General features: G+C 36.4%; 1 protein-coding gene across 4 annotated transcripts in view; it reads right to left on the bottom strand.

The window, feature by feature from the left end:
• The window catches only part of OPA1 (OPA1, mitochondrial dynamin like GTPase), a 93,575-nt gene that overhangs the window by 18,824 nt on the left and 55,488 nt on the right, over positions 1-19,263 (bottom strand). For all 4 annotated transcript variants that reach the window (XM_021070064.1, XM_021070066.1, XM_021070063.1 and 1 more), the window contains 7 exons: positions 18,308-18,460; positions 16,041-16,149; positions 15,479-15,558; positions 11,615-11,755; positions 9,969-10,085; positions 8,083-8,176; positions 7,467-7,577 (listed from right to left, as the gene is read on the bottom strand). In XM_021070064.1, coding sequence (XP_020925723.1) covers positions 7,467-7,577; positions 8,083-8,176; positions 9,969-10,085; positions 11,615-11,755; positions 15,479-15,558; positions 16,041-16,149; positions 18,308-18,460 — 805 coding nt within the window. The remainder of the gene's footprint in view (positions 1-7,466; positions 7,578-8,082; positions 8,177-9,968; positions 10,086-11,614; positions 11,756-15,478; positions 15,559-16,040; positions 16,150-18,307; positions 18,461-19,263) is intronic.

Genomic DNA, 19,263 nt, shown 5'->3' with positions numbered 1-19,263 from the left:
TCTAAGGTAATTCTGAATTACGCTTATTTGGGAAAAGAAATAGTTTAGAAACACATAAAATGGTAAAGAAATGAAAACTTTTGCCCTCGACACGCCCTGCCAACTATTCTGAGAACTCTCTTTCACAGAGGTTAGCAGTTCAGTGTACACCAATTTGTCCTTCAAGACAGTTCTTTTTAAAGAACTTATTCATATCTTGTCTATTTTTATTTTTTAATATACTGATTCACAGGCCAATGGGTTGTTCTGTGATTTGATTTAGTTTTCAATGACTAGATCCCATTTTTTTCCCCATCTTAGAATGATGAGAATACTTAAGATATAATTAAAAAATAAAACAAAGTTTAATCCCGAATGTAAAGGTATTATTTCCTTCTAAACTCTCACTGGGGAGTAGTAAGCATTAATAACAACGGAAAAAACAGCCAATTTCTAGCTATATATGTGTGCATTGGCTTTTTTACACATGAGCATATACTTATAAATATATAACACATAAATAGAACCTATTTTAAAATGATAAATGAAAAACTCAATCCATAAATTACTGAAGAGCCCTTTCCTATAATTTTTTTTTTACTTTTAATCAGTTAAAATGTGAGTTTAAAATAAAAAGAATATATTTGCTAGTAAAGCACTGAGTACCAGTAGCCTGAATAAGATTACAGAGAAGTAAATAAATACCCTTTTAATCTTGTACCAATTTATCAATATCCTTCAAGGCTGTCTTTAAAAGACAGACTTAGGGCATGAAAAATGTGCTTGATTCTAAAAGTGCCATTTTGAGTCTGAATTTTCTCATCAATAACCTGGAAAGCACACAACTCAGACTCATCATGTGGAATTCTGCGTGTAAATAACTACTTCTCTAACACAGAGGACTCTCCCTGAGGATTACTTTATTCTTTGTGTCAATTCACTCTCCTTCCCTCCCTTTATTGGGGTATGACACAAAGGCAGAGTCTACTTCATCTCTGCAGACTCGAGGTAAAAATAATCCTTCACTCTCTTCCTTAGCTGCTTCGTCAATTTCATCTTACTAAGAAAAACATTTCACAAAGGCAGAATTTAAAATTTCAATCACTTTTGCCCTGAGAAGATGCTTTAAAGACCTCAAACACTGATAATATAAAATAGAAGTTATTCATTCTGTAGTGAAGAACGATTCCAATCTTTCCATTTTTCAAACATGCTCCTCCTAACCATTCCAAAAAGTACATGAATGTCAGAGAGAATAACAATATTGCAATTGGTTTTAAAATTCCTAACATTTTAAAACATTACCTTAAAACAAAGCGTTTTGGTGAACTGGGTGGATGGGCGATTAGGACATCACTGGTGACCTAGAACGAGGTGGAGCTGCTAGGGATGAAAGCAAGACTGCAAGACGTGAGCAAAGGAATGTGTGGGTAGATGGGTGACTGCAGCAAACGCAAGCTACTCTACAAGAGGAGTGAGATGGTAGCTTTCTGGCATGACAGAGTGGAAGAGGATGAGAAAGCTCCCTTCTCCCTCTTCACTACGTCAAGAGAAGGGGGCTAACAACAAAGAGTCTGTATAAAACATCATGACCATATATTCCGTGAACACATACAATATATGGCATACAAAGTATGATAATTCATGAAAGAATCAAATCACTTTGGCAGAACAGACACAATAGGCACAAAAACAATTTTTCTTCTTAAATTGGTTATTTTGGTTGGTCTACAGCTGTCTGCAGTACCTCAGTAAGGTTCTTAACCACTGAAGGAAGGTAAATAAGCAGGGAGGAAGAAAAGCACTAGTTGAGGGCCAAGAGATAATGATATGGAAGGCACAGTGAGAGACATATGAAAAAAGACACAAAGGGAAAAAACTGTGTAGAAATGTACTAGAAGCTAGGAGAGATGATGAAGCAGTATTGAGGTCCTGTATTTATTGGGCAAAAAACCATAATAACAGTACTTAGATATAAATGATGCCACAGGGCTTATGGTTTTTACAGTTGCCTAAGTACCTAGAATTCTAGAAGCCAATGCTACCTTTTCCTCCATTAAGTCCCTTTAAAATTCTTTTTTTTTTTTTTTTTTTTTTTTGGTTATAGATACGGAAACAAGATGAACATGCTACTATAGATAGAGTTCAAATAACAAATTTTCAATAGTCACATGATTTAATAGACTCTACTAAAAGATAAACGCCAATTTTATCCCAATGAATAAAATGACAGACTGTATTGCTGTAAACAGGAAGAACTTGCTAGAGTACTGGTTTGGGGGCAGGAGAGTGGGTGGCAGTGGTCTGTGGCAAGAATCACTATGACACTTGTCAAAATATGCATGCCAGAGCCCTTCCTCTGGAACAGTAGTTTTAAACAGACAACTGCCCTTTCTATCATTTTAAGTACCAGATTCTGAGCACAGTAATCTTTTTAGGATGATTTTCAGTCTCACACTCTTTGTGGCCATTATTCTTATCCATAAAGGCCCTTAAGGATTCTGCAGTTATGGAAGAAGTTTATCTGGAGTAACCAATGGAAATTCAAGAGTATCTTGATAGTTTTCTTTTCTAGATGAAGAACAACAAAATTATTCTTGCTGGAGCATTAATCTAGATATTTTCTGACTACTTTTTATTCAAGTTTTAACACAGCATGAAGATCTTTCTTAACTATCTTATAAAATTAGAATTATATTTCAAAGAAAATGAAAGGATCTTCTTAAACCTAAGCAGCTCAGGTGCATTTCTCTTCTGATCTTAGGTTTTAAAATGGCAGTACCGGTTCATTCTGCTGCTGCTCTCCTTTTATTGCCAAGTTTTCAAAAATGCACTAGTACATTAATTATGAAGAAAAATACTTTCATTATAAAAATAAATTACTGACTATGTGGTAACAGAGAAAAAACATACTTCTACCTGTTGTCTATATTTCTAAGTTTTTGTCATCAAAATTGAATCTCCTGTGTACTAAGATACAAAGCTTGTATCTTTACTCCATTTTAATTATCAAGAGAAAGCACAGGATGGAGGATAAGAGGAGACTGGGAAAGTGAGGAGACACAAAGACAAACCCCCAGCCTTGAATGCTCCCAAGAGAAACAAACTTTAGGTTTCAAGAAACAATTGCTCGCTGTCCGGGAGATGCTCAGGCATCAAACAATAAAGAACAGTCAACAGAGGCAAGAGGCCGAGCACGCTGCTGTGACTCTGCTCTCTAATCCCCGGAGCTCTAGTAAAAAGGCCAGCTGTTGCCACCTCGTGTAGGGAGTCAGCAGAGCAAATTAACTGCGGGAGAAAAAAAAGCTGGGGATATTGGAAAATTCCAATTTACCAGCCTCTTTAAGCTGTACTGTTTTTAACATTAAGGACATCAAACTAAATCATTAAAATAAGCTCATGCAATGGTAGCCAACGTAAAGGAGTTTATCACTATCTTCATATTTCATTAGTAAATGGGATGTAAATATGAAATAATCAGTTTTGAATGAAGCATATAGCTTCTCCCCATGGAAAGTACAAGGAATATGAAGAAATACACTGAAGCCTATTATAAAACATTTCAATACTCTCAGACCAGCTCAACGAAAAGCCTCAACATAGAGGAACAACCATTATGCTCAACTACAGAGTCTGTATGTATTAGAGCTGGACCTTAAATCTCTAAGTACAAACACTAAAAGCTCTGTCTGAATTTTGGGTAACGCAGATACTACTTAACTATGGCAGAGTTTGACTGGACGTACTTCCAGATAGATTTACAAATTATATAAAGAAAATTATTTTCCTTCAATCTGTTCAGTGGCTTCATTTATATACTTTAGTGTTCTCTTAGCCAGATGCTCCCATTTGTCAAAGTTTTCATACTGTTTGAAAGTTAAACCTGCAAAGCTTTTTGTAGTGTGAGGGGTACACAGGAGGATCACAATTGTGGCGATTATCATCACTAACACAAATGTCTTTCTGACCCACTCTGTAAAGGACACTGTTAACTACGAAGCTTGCAAATTTTATATCATTATATATCATTTTATATCATTATATTTTCCAACACCTTGGGCTATTTTCTCAATTAGTTCAGCACAGTAGTTAAAAGAATTGGGTTCGAATCTTGGCGTTACCACTTACTATGTGTGTGTGTCTTAGGCCTCCATTTCTTTATCTGTAAAATGAGAACAATGACTGTATCTCTGAGAATGCAAGTTAAACACATAACCAAATACCTGGCACAGGAATTTATTCAAATATTAATTCACATTCATAAAAACTTTCACGTTGTGATACAAAAATGAAAAAGAAGTAATTGTAAAATAAGAAGGGAAAAATATAAATGATTGGTAATGCTCCTTTAATTCCTAGGACAATGCCCAAATTGTCCTAGTTTTGGCCAGCAGGAAGGAGCCTCTGCATGCCGGCTTCTGTATCTTGTCCCCATTATCATCATCCTACTGCCTTACCTCGTGCATCCTAAGATGCCCCAGGATCCTCCTGACCATTCCCTCTCCATCTATGGAATCCATAGCATCTCCAGAGTCCTGGTTCCTCGTGTGACTCCTCATCCTACGAGCCTCCTAGGACCACCAGTGGCAAGTTCTTCTTTCATACCTCTCATCTTTCCTAACTCAAGCTTTATGGCTTCATTTCAATAGTTTCACAGACTATTTTCTCCAGGATATGAGCGAAAACTGCACTACTTCGTACGTACTCATCTTAAAGAACAATCAGCTGATGAATCTCCAAGGTAAAGTGGTAAAATGATTTAAAATTGGGGACATTTACAACCAGCAAAATTCAGGCTACATCAAACTTCTACCAATCTCTATCTATAATACTCTACCCTGTACTATTCTGACGCTGTAGTAAAAAACAAAAACAAAGACAAAAACCTGACTCCCCCCTTCCTCTACATTCCATTAATTCCATATTCTAATTGGATATGCTATACTAGGAATTTTGATCTGTGTAATACAGTAGCAACTGTTAAACTTTCAAAGTTTTCTGGCTGAACGTACCCATGACCATATTCCCAAGTGTGAGACTGAAAATAAACAAGAAAAAGTATTCTCAAGATTCTTTTTCAACTAATGGACAAAATCATGGCTCCTCTCCTTTAGCGTGACTATTGAAGCTGAGTCATTGGTCAAACACTTGCTTCTAAGGACATTATTTGGTATATTAACACAACCATAATTACATATATACACAAAAAAGCAGTAAATCATTTCAAGGTAGTCATATGAGTACTTCCTTGGGAAAACAAGCAAGAGAACATAAGATTTGACTTATTGTGTTAGCAATACACTTTCTTTAAATAATCAGATTAGGAGTGGAGAATCATGGGGTTACACAAGGATCTATTATAAAAGATAAGAATAGACATAATTTTTTAATCACTTAAAACGTACATACTGGTAAAGCACATGAAAGCAGTTCACTGTCTGATAATTACATCCTGAGGGATGACAGTGACACATGTTTTCCTGTAACAGTACTAATTCAGAGCAAAATTATGAATCAGAAACTTCTAAGTGTTTTGTGAATCAATTCTCCTAACAACCCTGTGAAATAACTATCATAGTAGTTGTTACTCCAAACAAGGTACGGCTGAGGAGATACCCTGCCCAAGATTACATGACTGGTACATGCAAGTTCAGATTTAAACACAGACCTTCTATGAATCAACATAAATTTAACTACCCTGTCAAAGTGGTATGAAAACACTTAAAAGAAAAGCAAGAGAAGATGGAAATAAAAGTTAAAGTGAGAGATGTTTCAAAATAAAAGATTAGGACTTCCTGTGTGGCTCACAACAAAATAAAAGATGAAAGAAAGAAAAGGACAAGAAAAAGAAATGAGAAGCTGAGATAAGCAGGGAGGAGGAGAGAGCAGTAGTGGAAGAGAACATACTGCTCAGGCTCAGGGCAAAAGACAGAAAAACTCTGCCTGGTTTTTCTTGGATGTTTTGGTGATTATACTGTAGTGCCAAATATTCAGCTTAGAAACTGTTCTCAAATTTGAAGAACTGCTTTCTGCTGAGCATGTGTTATCTTTTGGATATCAGAAAACTCATAGATGATAAATTTATATATTAAAAGGAAAAATACTGTTTCATGAAGTAGAAGTAAGGGAAACTTGTAACAAGGTAAACTCAAACAGAAGGACTAAACTAGTATTTTTTATTTTTATTTAACAATATTAATCTTTCACTGGTTTCCTTGGATTGTCGAGTATCTAAATAAATTTTAATGTGCAACCTAAACATCTTAAAGCTAGGAATTTACTAGCATTCAAAAAGAGCCAAATACCCTTCTCTCCCTCCACCCCCAAAGAGAAAGTGAGAATGTGACTAATAAGCCCCAGCTATGTTGGGGGGCTGAGTGTGGGGAGCCACACTGGCCTGGTATAGGTGTTAAAGCTGGACCAGGTTTAAGAGGGAATCCACATGGGGGTGTTGGTGGCCTGCTCCGTAGAGAGGAGAGGATTCATACAGGAGAGCAGTTAGTGCAGGTGTTGGAACATGAGCAGGATGCAAGTGGTGTGTCTATAAATGCGTGGTGGGGCTTCAGGTGAGGAAGAGTCCTTGTGCAGTGGGGTAGAGAACAGGAAGGTGAGAGGGAGAGATGCCTGGCAGTGTCAGAACAGGAGCTCAGTGAAAAGGACTCCACAAGGAAAGTCAAAACCTAGATGAGGTGGAAAGGGAGTGCACAGGTGAGGCACTGTGCTGGCAGTCTGGGGTCGGGTGATAAGAACCCAAGCCCGGTGAGAAAGTTATCTGTGCAACGAGGGAGATGGTATTTGGTTACATATAAGAGGACTGATCTATCTCTGATCTCCAGATTTCTCACTACCAGAAAAGCAATTACAAATACAGAAAAGGAGAAAATTAGAATGAACTCAGTATCATCATATTAAAACGGGAAGTAGTGGTGTCAACTTATATTTATACTTATGATTAGGAATGTAAATGTAAATATATGTGGATGCATGTGTGCACACCCATGTGCATGTGCACGCCCGCCCGCCTGCTTGAATGCACACACACACACAAACACACAATATTTGTTCCCTGGCTCCACTGAGAGGGTTTGGAACAGAAATATTCCAGTAACAATAAACCTATCGAGTTCCTAGCTGTTGATTTCTTATTATCATTCTCCAAAAAAGGGATGCTGGGTCAGGAAAAGCACAAGATAAGCATGGAACATCTTGTTACATGGAAGGACAATATTAGGACAACAGGTGAAACTTGAATGAAGTCTGAAAATTAGATGCAATAATTTATCAGTGTTGACATCATGATTTTGATGGTTGCTAGGAGAAAATCCTTGTTTCTAAAAAGCACACATTAAAGTACTTGGAACTGACGGAGCTTCATGTCAACAACTTTCAAAGAGTTCAGGGGAAAAAGTTCTTTGTCTATACTTTAGGTTTGAGATGAAATAGAGAAATATATGGACAGTAGGTAGAGGGTAGGGAGAACTACTTACTGAGGTCTTCGGCCAGCTGAACTCGTTTACCAGTGAGCAATTTTACCTTCTTCTCACTATCTTCAGCAAAATCTTCCAATACTTCTTTAACATTTTTCTCTAATCGCCTAACTGTTTAAAGCCAAATAAAAAAAAATATGAGATGCACTGTTTTCATGAATGCACAAGGATGACAAAATTAACAATATATGAAGAGTAAGTTACTATTTCTCTCATCATGATCAATCAACTGTTAAGTTTAGGCTTCTCAGAGTTATAGGGAGAGAATGTCTACCTGTTACACAGTACTTTTATCGTCATGAAAGTAATACATATTCTCAGAGAATGTCCCACTCTTAAGCCCTAATGGAAGTACAGATTTCCCCCCAAATTTGCATGATGCTTAGGAGTCCTTTCTTATCAGAATTTTTGTGTAATGAAGAAAGACTCCTGTTTTATTGCTTGCTTTTTTCAATTATGATTTATTTTCATTAATATTTTAAGGGCAAATTATAACTTTTGGTTTTTCTAATAAATCTAATTTTCGGAAAGTATTTTGGCAGCCCTCTATTTAAAATGAATGTTATTACTATTACTTTTTATGTCAAAATTAAAAAATGGTTCTTCTGTGGCTTACCTTCAGTGTTTGTAAGTTGCTGTCTTAAAGTATTTGCGGTGATAGCTAGCATGCGCTGTATTCGCCAAAACAAGACAACATCGTTGCATTCCAACTGAAATATTAGGTAATGAAGATTACCAGATGCACATTTAAAAATAAAAATCACAATTATGAACACATACAACTACTAAAGTCAGTACCTATAGCCTACACTTAAAGATATTCAGATTTACCTAATAAATTATTCCTATTATAGATATAACCTGCCATTTTGTTTCTACACAGGATCCATGAAGTTCTCCATGATTTGAATTTTGTCTGCCCCACAGCTATATAGCTTTGTTTTGATTCCAATGACAAAACAATTAAAACTTCAGAAGCAGAGAATTTCATAAAATTTCATAAAATTATCTACGATTGGTTCATAGAATATAACCTTAATTTGTAACTAACAATCACATTATCTTAAATATGCCCTTGGGTCAATCTCTTTTGAATGTGCATTAGCTGCATTTTTGAAGTTCAGCTGCATATGAAGATAAATTAATGTTATTTAATTAATTTTTTAAAATTTTATGTTTTGGCATGTTCCCAGGCGAGGGATCCAACTCTCACCACAGCAGCTGCCCAAGCTGCTACAGTGACAGCACTGAATCCTTAACCCCACTGTGCCACAAGAGGATTCCTAATATTTTTAAAAAGAAGCTTATTCTCTGCATGAGGAATATAAGAGGGGTCGGGGACTAAGAGGTATAAATTTTCACGTATAAAATAAGTAAACAAAATGTATTGTATGGCACAGGGAAATATGGCCAATATTTGATAACTTTAAATGGAGTATAATCTAAAAAAAAAATGCTGAATCACTGTTGTACTCCTGAAACTAATATAATCTTGTAAATCGACTTCAAAAAAAACATAAAAACCAAAAAAAAACAAAACCTAGCATGTTCCTTTTCAAAAGAAAGAAAGGAAGGAAGGAAGGGAGGAAGCAAAGGAAGGACGAAAGAAGGAAAGAAAAGAAACTGTATTCTATATAGAGAGATCTGCCCAACAACTGAAATTACACAAAATACTTGTCAATTTTTATAAAGGCATATTTAAACACGAATTTCTTTAAGCTGCTGAAACTCAAAAGAAAAACATTTTAGAGGTCTTAAGATCACCAATTACCAGAACTCTTTCAGAAGGGTACTTTATAAAGCATTTCTGCTTATATGAAAATGTTCCAAAATACGTTAGTCTACTGCCACCTAGGGGTTGCTTTGTAAAATGTGACATTAAATTGTACAACTGTTTATTTCAAGAACTTCCTACAGTTCTTTTAAAGAATTATTTAAAGCAAGAATTTCATGATATATAAAAATTACAATATGGGCAAAAAGCATGACTACAAAATGTACTGCCTTATGATTTCCACTATGCAAACAGATGGTTGTGTTTTTTATATATATATATACACACACACATACATACACAAAACCATGTACAGTTGAACAGATATACATGAAAATGTTAACTAAAATTACTTCTAGGTCAGGTATTATAAGTTACTGTTTCCTTTTGCATTTTTTTTACATATATTTATTCTATTTACTTTCTACAACAGGAATGTATTATTTTCTAACATAAAAAAGTTAATTCTTAAAAAGTCCTTAAAAAGTGGTATGGTATCTATCACTATGCAGTTTTATGAGCACTGGGATATGAATGTAAAATGCAATTACCACCAAAGTGGTAAATGTCTTTGAAAAAATATGAGTTAGGTTCCTCTTTGCAAATCATGCATACTTTTCCCAAGAAGATTAAAAGACTTAAAATTAATGTTAAACGTCAAGCTTACTTTTTTTACACAACAAACAACTATCACTAAAGAACATTTCTCTTGTTTTTGGAAATCTTACCTCAGAATCTACGAAATGCCTTTGGTAGTAATAGAAGCCTCTCCGACAAAGGTTACAATGGTTTAGAGCTGTTTTTAAGAAATGTCTTCTATAAACTTGGTGCCAAGTATCCTTAATCTAAAATAAAAGAAGAAAACAAAGACCAAAGAGTTACTGTACACTCTCCAGGTTGATCAAACACATTCTGAAAAGTCATACACAAGTTTATTTATAAAGAAGTTGATTAAAACCAAGGGCAATGTTGTTATTCTGCCCATCATTTTATCCATTAAAATTTTTTTTCAAGATAAATATTAAATTACTACTAATCTGATTACTTACCAGTCTACGCACTTTAAAATTTGCAGTGTTTCTCTCACTCTTTTTTTAATGGCCCCACCCATGAGTATACGGAAGTTCCCACAGCTGCAGTGCAGCAATGCCAGATCCTTTAACCCACTGTGCTGGGCCAGGGATCGAACTTGTGGCTCCACAGTGACCCGAGTCGCTAGAGTGGGATTCTTAACCCACTATGCCACAGCAAGAACTACCAAATTTGCAGTATTTCTAATGAGCATTGTTATTAATCATCTTGTAAAGAGGGTGAGGATTATCTTCCCCTAGTTAGAGATAAGGTGTCCAAGGCAAAAAGAGGTTGTGAGCCTTGTCTAAGGTGAGAGTCAGGCTAGGAAGCTAGTCTCAGACAATGTCCATCCACCTAACAACATTTCTTTTCTCATTATTAAATTTTACTGTAACCTTATTGTTAGTGGGAACTAGGACCAACACGGATAAATTAAATCTATATTCAATAATTGCATGTAATCATTAGTTTTAATCATAATTTCTCAATCTATAAACAATAAGATGTTTGTTATTTATAAAACTGGTTCTTTTTACCAGTTTTCCTTCCTTGTTCTCTGGTGGATTTTAAAGTAAATATACTAATTTCTCAAGTGCAGACATATAAATAGCAAATAGTCTTTAAGAGAATTTATGCTTGGCTCTGAAATTTCTTATACAATTATTTTGCCCATGAGAATTACTTTTCTAAATGGGGTTCACTTAAGCTAACTTAAGCTAATATTAAAATGAAGTTTTGATCCGTTACATACTACATAGGAAACCTAGGCCCAGAAACACGATTGCTTTTTAAAAATTTTCTCCAAGTAAGCATCATGAAGATAAGCAAAAAGTAGTCTAAACTATAATTATTTTTATCCTTAATATTTATTATAAACAAAGAAAAGGATATAGAATCAAAAGGCATTGTCTAATTTACTCATACCTGTTTGAGCTACATTTGATTGAAAAAACATGTATATAAATGAGCCATATTTAAGCAAAAATTTTAGTCTGTAATCTAAAACAGTGTAATGTGGTTCAGAGATCTGGAGTGGGACGGGGCGGGGGGTGCTTTGCACATATATTTCACTTTCCTAAGTCTCAAGCTTCCTATTTACAAATTAAGCATTATACTTAAAAAAGGAATACTGAGAATAAAATTTCTACTCTTCCCACACCTAAAATGACTGAGTTCTTATTGTCACCCAGACGTACACATGATCAAAGCCAAATTAAGCACTCAAATTATCTAAGTAACACATTAGAACTAGTAATATTTTACTGCAAGAAACAAAGATTAAGGAAGCAGCAATGTTTATTACCAAGCTTGGGTCTACTTCTACTCCTCGGGATTCAAGGTTCTTTCGGACTGTGGTTATCTCATCACTTGCGAGATAAGCGGGGTGCTCCTCATTACATTTCAACATCTTCTCCAATTCATTCTTGGTCTCATTGTGAACACACTTTGAAATGTTTAAAAGAGAACTGTGTTTAGATGGTTCATGATTTGGCATAACTATAAAAACAGTCTCAATTTTAATAAATACATTGCTTCTGCACAATAGGTAACACAAGCTCAACGACAAGGAAGACCCAAGTCCCCTCATGTATGAATGAAGAACAACTGGGATGTACGAGGGGCCCGCGGAGAAGGGGATCAGCTCTATTTGTATATTTTACTTTTGCTGAGATGTTTTGATGTTGAAGTCATGGCACCAGGCACCTTACTATGTACTTCCTTTCTTGACCCTAGGGTACAATTTCCATCTAGGAAAAAGGATACGTGGGAAGAGACAATGGAAGGAGATGATGTTCTATAATTGCCTCATATCTAAGAACTAACTGGGTGACCGTAAGGACTTGCACCTGTTCACAGGTTCCTTTTCTGATAAGCTAAATATAAAATTCATAGGTTGATTTTTTAAGTCTTTTCAATAAAAATTCTTTAGACTACTTCTGCGAGGTGCCTATCAGTCTTAAATTCACTTTCAGTCTCTTACTAGTAATAAGTCTGAAAAGAAGACTTTTGATGGAAATTTTGAAATTTCTTTCAAAATTGCACAGTACAAGAAACTAGCTTCAGGAGTTCCCATCGTGGCTCAGTGGTTAACGAATCTGACTAGGAACCATGAGGTTTCGGGTTGGATCCATGGCCTTGCTCAGTGGATTGAGGATCCAGCGTTGCTGTGAGCTGTGGTGTAGGTGCAGAGGCAGCCTGGATCCCACATTGCTGTGGCTCTGGCATAGGCCGGCGACTATGGCTCTGATTTGACCCCTAGTCTGGGAACCTCCATATGCCATGGGTGCGGCCCTAGAAAAAGCAAAAAGACAAAAAAAAAATAAATAAAGAAAGAAAAAGAAACTAGCTTCAAATGCACTGATTACACTAAAGAAGCTACTATCACAGCACTGTGCCCCAACCTGTCCCAAACTATGGAATCTGAGTTTTTATGTAAGAATGGCACAAACACAAATAAATGGCTTTTAAATGGAACTACTAAATGATAATCTTTGAAAATATGACATATAGAAGAAATTTAATAAACAAAAATCTCACTGTTGCCTTAAACATCTGCATTTTGGTCTGAGAAAGAGAAGAAACCTCTAATTACAACATCCTCTCATTCTTCTGCTTCACTTCTACCTGTCCACACCATGCTCAGCATTTAGGAGAACCCCACCTTCCCATCTATCCTGACCAAAATTTCCATTAGTTTAGCTAAGACAAGATGAGAATGTTTCACAGGACAGGTTTTTTCCACAGAAGATTATGGAAAAAGTAACAACAGAAAAGCAAAAAACAAACAAACAAAACGAAGTTTTCAGAACATGGATTTCTCATTTTCAACTCAGGACAATCTTAAGTTTCTTTTCCTGCTAAATCTGCTAACTCAAAAGAAAGAAAAGGACCTGCTACACAGCTATCTAAATTTGCTGTGTGAGACTGGGATATTCTCAATGTCTTCTAGAATCTGTTTTCCATTGAAACCTCCAGGTATGAAGTCTAGACCAGTTATTTTCAACTGGGAGTGGAAGGGTTAGAGAGATAGAGGAGAACTTAATTTGGTGAGTCCGACACGAGGCTTTGCTTTGAGAAAGAAAACAAAATATTCATATTCAAACACCTCCCCAGTGATTCTCATGTCCCTCCCAGTCCCCCGCCACACACACACTCCAAACCATAGCCTCTGTTCTACAGTCAGCCTGGGTCTTAAGCACACTGCCCTGAAATCCTAGGAGGAAAAGCTCCTCTCTGAGGGACTTCCATATTCCTCTTCTAGGCTAAAGATCCTTGCATTGACCTTTAAACTAATTCCCCTGCTTCTCCTGACGGGATCCCCTATGGGTTTAAGTTCCTGAGAAAAGTAACTTACAAGCAGGAATCATTTCTCTCTGAGAGTGTTTGGCTGAAGCATATTTACTACTAGTTGCTGCTGAGGCATGTTCCGTCATCATTGATTGTTCTAGACCTAATTAGGCCTAATTGTACTAAGCCTCAAAGGTCAGATACCGTTTTTCTTTGGTGTTTATCTGCCTAACACCAGTTCTTTCGAATCAATGCCTCCTCCTGACTCAAAGTTATAAATCTCTAATGGATTCCCTAGAAATTCTTTTCCCAAAGATTACCTCCTTGCAGCATGTCTGTGGAGCAGAGATAACTGGGGCCCAACCACTAACTCTGTCCACTTCCTCAGCTTCTCTTCAGCCTCTTAGTGATTCACTTTTCCACACACAAAAAAAACAGTATCAGAAAAAAAAGAGAAGAGGAAGACTATCTCTAGACTCTTTTAAGACAAATTTGGGACTCACAGCTGATAGAGCCTATGAAGCAAGAAATGCATAAAGTCAGAAAAAAATAGGGTGTTGATTATACAATTAACTGTATTTAAAATGAAAACAAAAAAAATGAAGAAGAAAATAGGAGCCATAAGTCATTTGGTAATTTTTCATTCTCTTGATCTGTCCTCTCAGTATTTCCATATACGACAGTCTCCTTTTTCCTACTAATCATGGATTCAAGGAAGGAAGGAAGGAAGGAAAGTGAATTGGATACCACTTCTTTTTCTGATTCATTACTTCATTTATGTATTTCGCTTTGATATCCTATTTATACACTTTTATTTAAGAAATTAATGTAAAAGAGGTAGTGGTATAAACTCAATGCTAGACAGGATCTGTAACAACAAGGAAGAAATAAAAAGGGGTGGAGATGAAGGGGATTTTAATGATTACACATTTTCCCTCTATTTACTCATTTGTAAAGTTACGTATACTTGCCTTTACTATTTTATTCTCCTAAAGTGTTCATTAAAGGTTTATTAAATGAATTCTATAATTCCACTTCCCATCTGAAATTTTATACTTATATTGTGAACAGAGCAAAAATGCAAAAGAATATAATGATGTGACTAGACAACAACAGAAAAATCGAGATACTATGGATAGAATAAAGTAAAAAAAAAAAAGTCATTATATCCTTTACTCCAATTACATTCATTCTACATCCTTGAAAATCCTTGTCATTCTGGTCTTCTGCTCATAACTTTGATTTCACCCCAAAGAGAGACTTGAAATAAACTACCACTCTTTTTAATAAACAGCTACCTCACTTATTTATTTATTTTTTATTTTTTGGTCTTTTTTTGCCATTTCTTGGGCTGCTCCCGCGGCATATGGAGGTTCCCAGGCTAGGGGTCAAATCGGAGCTGAAGCCACTAGCCTACGCCAGAGCCACAGCAACTCCCCAACCTCATTTATTTTTAAATTTTCCTTTGTAGGAGTTCCCGTCGTGTGGCAGTGGTTAATGAATCCGACTAGGAACGATGAGGTTGCAGGTTCGATCCCTGGCCTTGCTCAGTGGGCTAAGGATCCATCATTGCCGTGAGCCATGGTGTAGGTCGCAGACACGACTCGGATCCCGTGTTGCTGTGGCTGTGGTGTAGGCCGGCGGCTACAGCTCTGATTAGACCCCTGGGAACCTCCATATGCTGTGGGAGCAGCCCTAGAAAAGGCAAAAAGACAAAACAAACAAACAAACCTTTCCTTTGTAGTTTGCTATTTATTCCAAAGACATTATATTTTAGAAAGGCTGATATAAAAACATTTAAAATTATTAAGTTTGGTCTAGGGGCATTCTGAGGTTATATTTTAATGACTGAATTAAAATGCCAAAGATTTGTTTTTACCTGTTCTTGTGTTCGATTCTTCCAGTACAGCCACCTCTTTTTCCAGTCTGGACCTACCATATTTTCAAGTGCATTTTCAGCTAGAAAAATTTTTAAAAAATTTTTGTAATTTATTGGGAATTTTATTACCTACCAAATACATAAATTATAACTAATACTATCTTGTTTTCTTTGCTACAAAATGTTATGTCAATTCAAAGTCAGGTGAAATAAAGAAATTACATGATCAATACAGTACATATATAAGAAATAATTATCTGTGTTAAGAATTTATGAAAAGTACAATTGTTTATAAAGTTCCCATAAGTATAGTAGCAAACACTACAATAGTCTGAATTATAGCTTTTTGGAATACGAGTACATATAAACATCATGGGTCGAATTTAATATTTTCAGTAGTTAGAGGCAGTTGACAGAAAAATCTCACAAGTAACATTCAACTAGAATATTAATAACAAAGACCTTTAAATGCTAAATTTTTTTAAACCAATCTTTACGAAAATCTGACGCTGCTTTCTCCCCTGGGAATATTCAAAACTTGATAATTCACATCCCTACTTACTATCCTTGAGACGAGCCTGAAGAGCCTCTTCCATAAAATAAATAGCGGCATCCCACTGCTGTTTATCAGATATGGACCGATCTTCTAAAGCATTGTGTTGAATAACTCTCTGAAATAACAAGGAAAAATAGCTATTTTGATTTATGCCTTATCATTTTAGTAATTTTTATTCAAATCGACAGCTTAGAAAATATCTAAAGGGAGTTTGTGCCTCTGCGGTTAATGAATCTGACTAGCATCCATGAGGACGCAGGTTCGATCCCAGGACTTGCTCAGTGGGTTAAGGATCTGGCGTTGCCATGAGCTGTGGTGTAGGTCTCAGATGAGGCTTGGATCCTGCATTGTTGTGGTGTAGTGTAGGACAGTGGCTACAGCTCTGATTCTACCCCTAGCCTGGAATCTCCATATGCCGAAGGTGTGGCCCTAAAAAACAAAAAACAAAAACAAAAAAAACCATCTAAAATAACAGATGTATCTACAACATAAAAATAGGTCCCCCCCACACACAAATGCAGAGGGAGGGCCCTATTATCTGCCTGCTTATTTGTCAGCTTTCTGTCTAAAAAATAAGTAGTGGAGATTTTTTCCTAGCCCAAATTAAATAGCCCACCATCTATAAGCTAGTTGGGATGGGGGTGGGGTAGAGAATTACATATTTAGCTATATAAAATCATACCCCAGAACTCTGGTATTAAGGAACTAATGGTTCAGATCATCTATACTACTCCTTTTTTTGCCATGTGACTGATATGTTAGCATTTTCAATTAAGAGGGGGGAAAAAAAAGCAATAACCATTAACTCAATGTTAACAGCAATGAAAAATGTAATGGAAGGAAGCTTAAAAGGTCTAGACAATCATAAGTAAATGTTAGTTGTTATAAGAAAATTGGTTTCCAAGTCTTATGATTTTGAACTAATGTATGAATGAAAATGGCACCATTCTCAAAAAGCTGATCTTACTGAGGCATTGATAAGAATCAATATGGTTTTCAAACATGAAGACAAACATTTCCTCAAAAAGAAAAAGGAGCTCCCATGTGGCTCAGCAGTTAACGCATTGACTAGCATCCATGAGGATGTAGGTTCAATCCCTGGCTTGCTCGTCGGGTTAAGGATCTGGCATTGCTGTGAGCTGTGGTATAGGTCGAAGACATGGCTTGGATCCCATGTTGCTGTGGCTGTGGTGTAGGCCAACAGCTACAGCTACAACTCGACCCCTAGCCTGGGAACCTCCATAAGCAGCAAGTTCGGCCCTAAAAAAAAAAAAAAAGAAAAAAAAAAACCCACTATAATTATGATCAGCTCACAGTGAGGTGATTTTGCCTAGAAAGCTGCTCAATCTTATCTTTTAACAGTTCCTCTCACAACTGAGCAGAGCAGGGGCTTAACAAGATTTGATTGATTATGGTGATGAGAACATTCTATATAACAAAACATCTATCAGGCGGTGGAGGTCAGGAGCCAGACTTTATAATTAGACTAAGGGCAGCTTGTATTCCAGCTTTGCCAAAGACAACACAGAATTGCTTAAGAATGAAATAAAATAATGCTTACAAAAAACATAGCAGAGTTCCTGGTACCTTGTAAGGATTCAATATAGGGTAATTAGTATTATGATTTTAGGACCCTAACATTTTGACTCAACTCCACCGAAAACCACTGCATCTAATTCCTTTTGCTACCATTGAAGGTAAAATGAAAAGCAGCTGTTCCTAGTTTGGGCATGTGTAAATTTTTTTTTTTTTTTTTTGTCTTTTTAGCTATTTCTTGGGCCGCTCCCACGGCATATGGAGGTTCCCAGGCTAGGGGTTGAATCAGAGCTGTAGCCACCAGCCTACGCCAGATCTGAGCAGTGTCTGCAACCTACACCACAGCTCACGGCAACGCCGGATCGTTAACCCACTGAGCAAGGGCAGGGACCGAACCCGCAACCTCATGGTTCCTAGTTGGATTCGTTAACCACTGTGCCATGATGGACACTCCGGCATGTGTAAATTTTGTGAAAGTTTATAGAAACCTGTTTACTGCAAGGTTTGACTTTTTTCTGAAATGATAGCCAAGAAAGAAATAGCAGAGGGTGATTTTAGGACAGAGAAATGTCAAAAGGCCGATTATATTCCATAAATCTATTTCTTTCCTTCATATTTTCAATTCAGAACCTAACTTAAATAGTCATATAAAAATAGTCTCCTATAAAAGAGTATCAATTTAAGAATTTACATAAAAGTATGAGGTTGGCAGGCACCCTAGTATACAAACAACATACCAAGCTGTCCTCTGCAAAATCATTCCACTTGTGGCGCTTAATACTTTCTTCCTTAACAGCCTCTTTAAGTTTATCAAATATGTCATCATGTTCTTTTCCTTTTGGTTCTGTCATGAAGCGAGAAAATTCTTCCTGCAGAGTCTCCCAAGCAACCTAGAATTATTTAAAAGAAAAAAGCTATTTTTATACTGCATACTTTAATTTATAACAAGAAAAATAAACACATGAATTTAAGTCAAACAGATTTAACAGACTGGTTTATCCAAAAGTACATACGATATCACACTTTTAAAAAAGGTAGCAGAACTCTGACTGAAAGATCTCATACTGCAAGTTGATGGGATAGATGGGGGCCTCTGAATATATTTGGCTACACATACATATTCACACTTAAAAAAATTAGTAACCAACATTTAAAAGCTGAGAGACCTCATATAAAATCTTTGTTTCCAGCCTCACCAGAACTATCTGGCAATACTGGACCCTCACACCTGCAAACCTCCACCCAACAGAGTTGAAAAGGAGCTGCCCTCTCACAGCTGGCGTGCATGCCACATCAGCCACCAGATTCAGTTCACTTATTTACTTCACCCTGTACAACATCTAAGTTTGTCTGCCTCCTCTACACTGTAGAAAGTTTTAAATTTCTTAATGATTTAGCCCTTTTCACATCTTTGCCTTCATGCAAATATATGAATCGATGTATCAGTACTTTCAAACATAGCTGAGTATTAGTCAGGCTTGTATTACTGCTAACTCCCAATTATCTGAACAGTGAAGGAAAACAGTGTCAAAAGCAATTAAGAACTAAGCCTACTTAGGATTAAGTGGGCTAGTTAATGCAATCGTTTATATTCAGCGCTCTCCAATTTTTTTTTTTTTTTTAGGGCCACACTTGTGGCATATGGAAGTTACCAGGCTAGGGGATGAATCAGAGCTGCAGCTGCCAGCCTGTA

The sequence above is a fragment of the Sus scrofa genome, chromosome 13, assembly GCF_000003025.6.
Source record: "Sus scrofa isolate TJ Tabasco breed Duroc chromosome 13, Sscrofa11.1, whole genome shotgun sequence".
Classification (NCBI taxonomy): Eukaryota; Metazoa; Chordata; class Mammalia; order Artiodactyla; family Suidae; genus Sus; species Sus scrofa.
The sequence above is the reverse complement of the archived record's forward strand: the minus strand, read 5'-3'. Positions and strand labels throughout refer to the sequence as shown.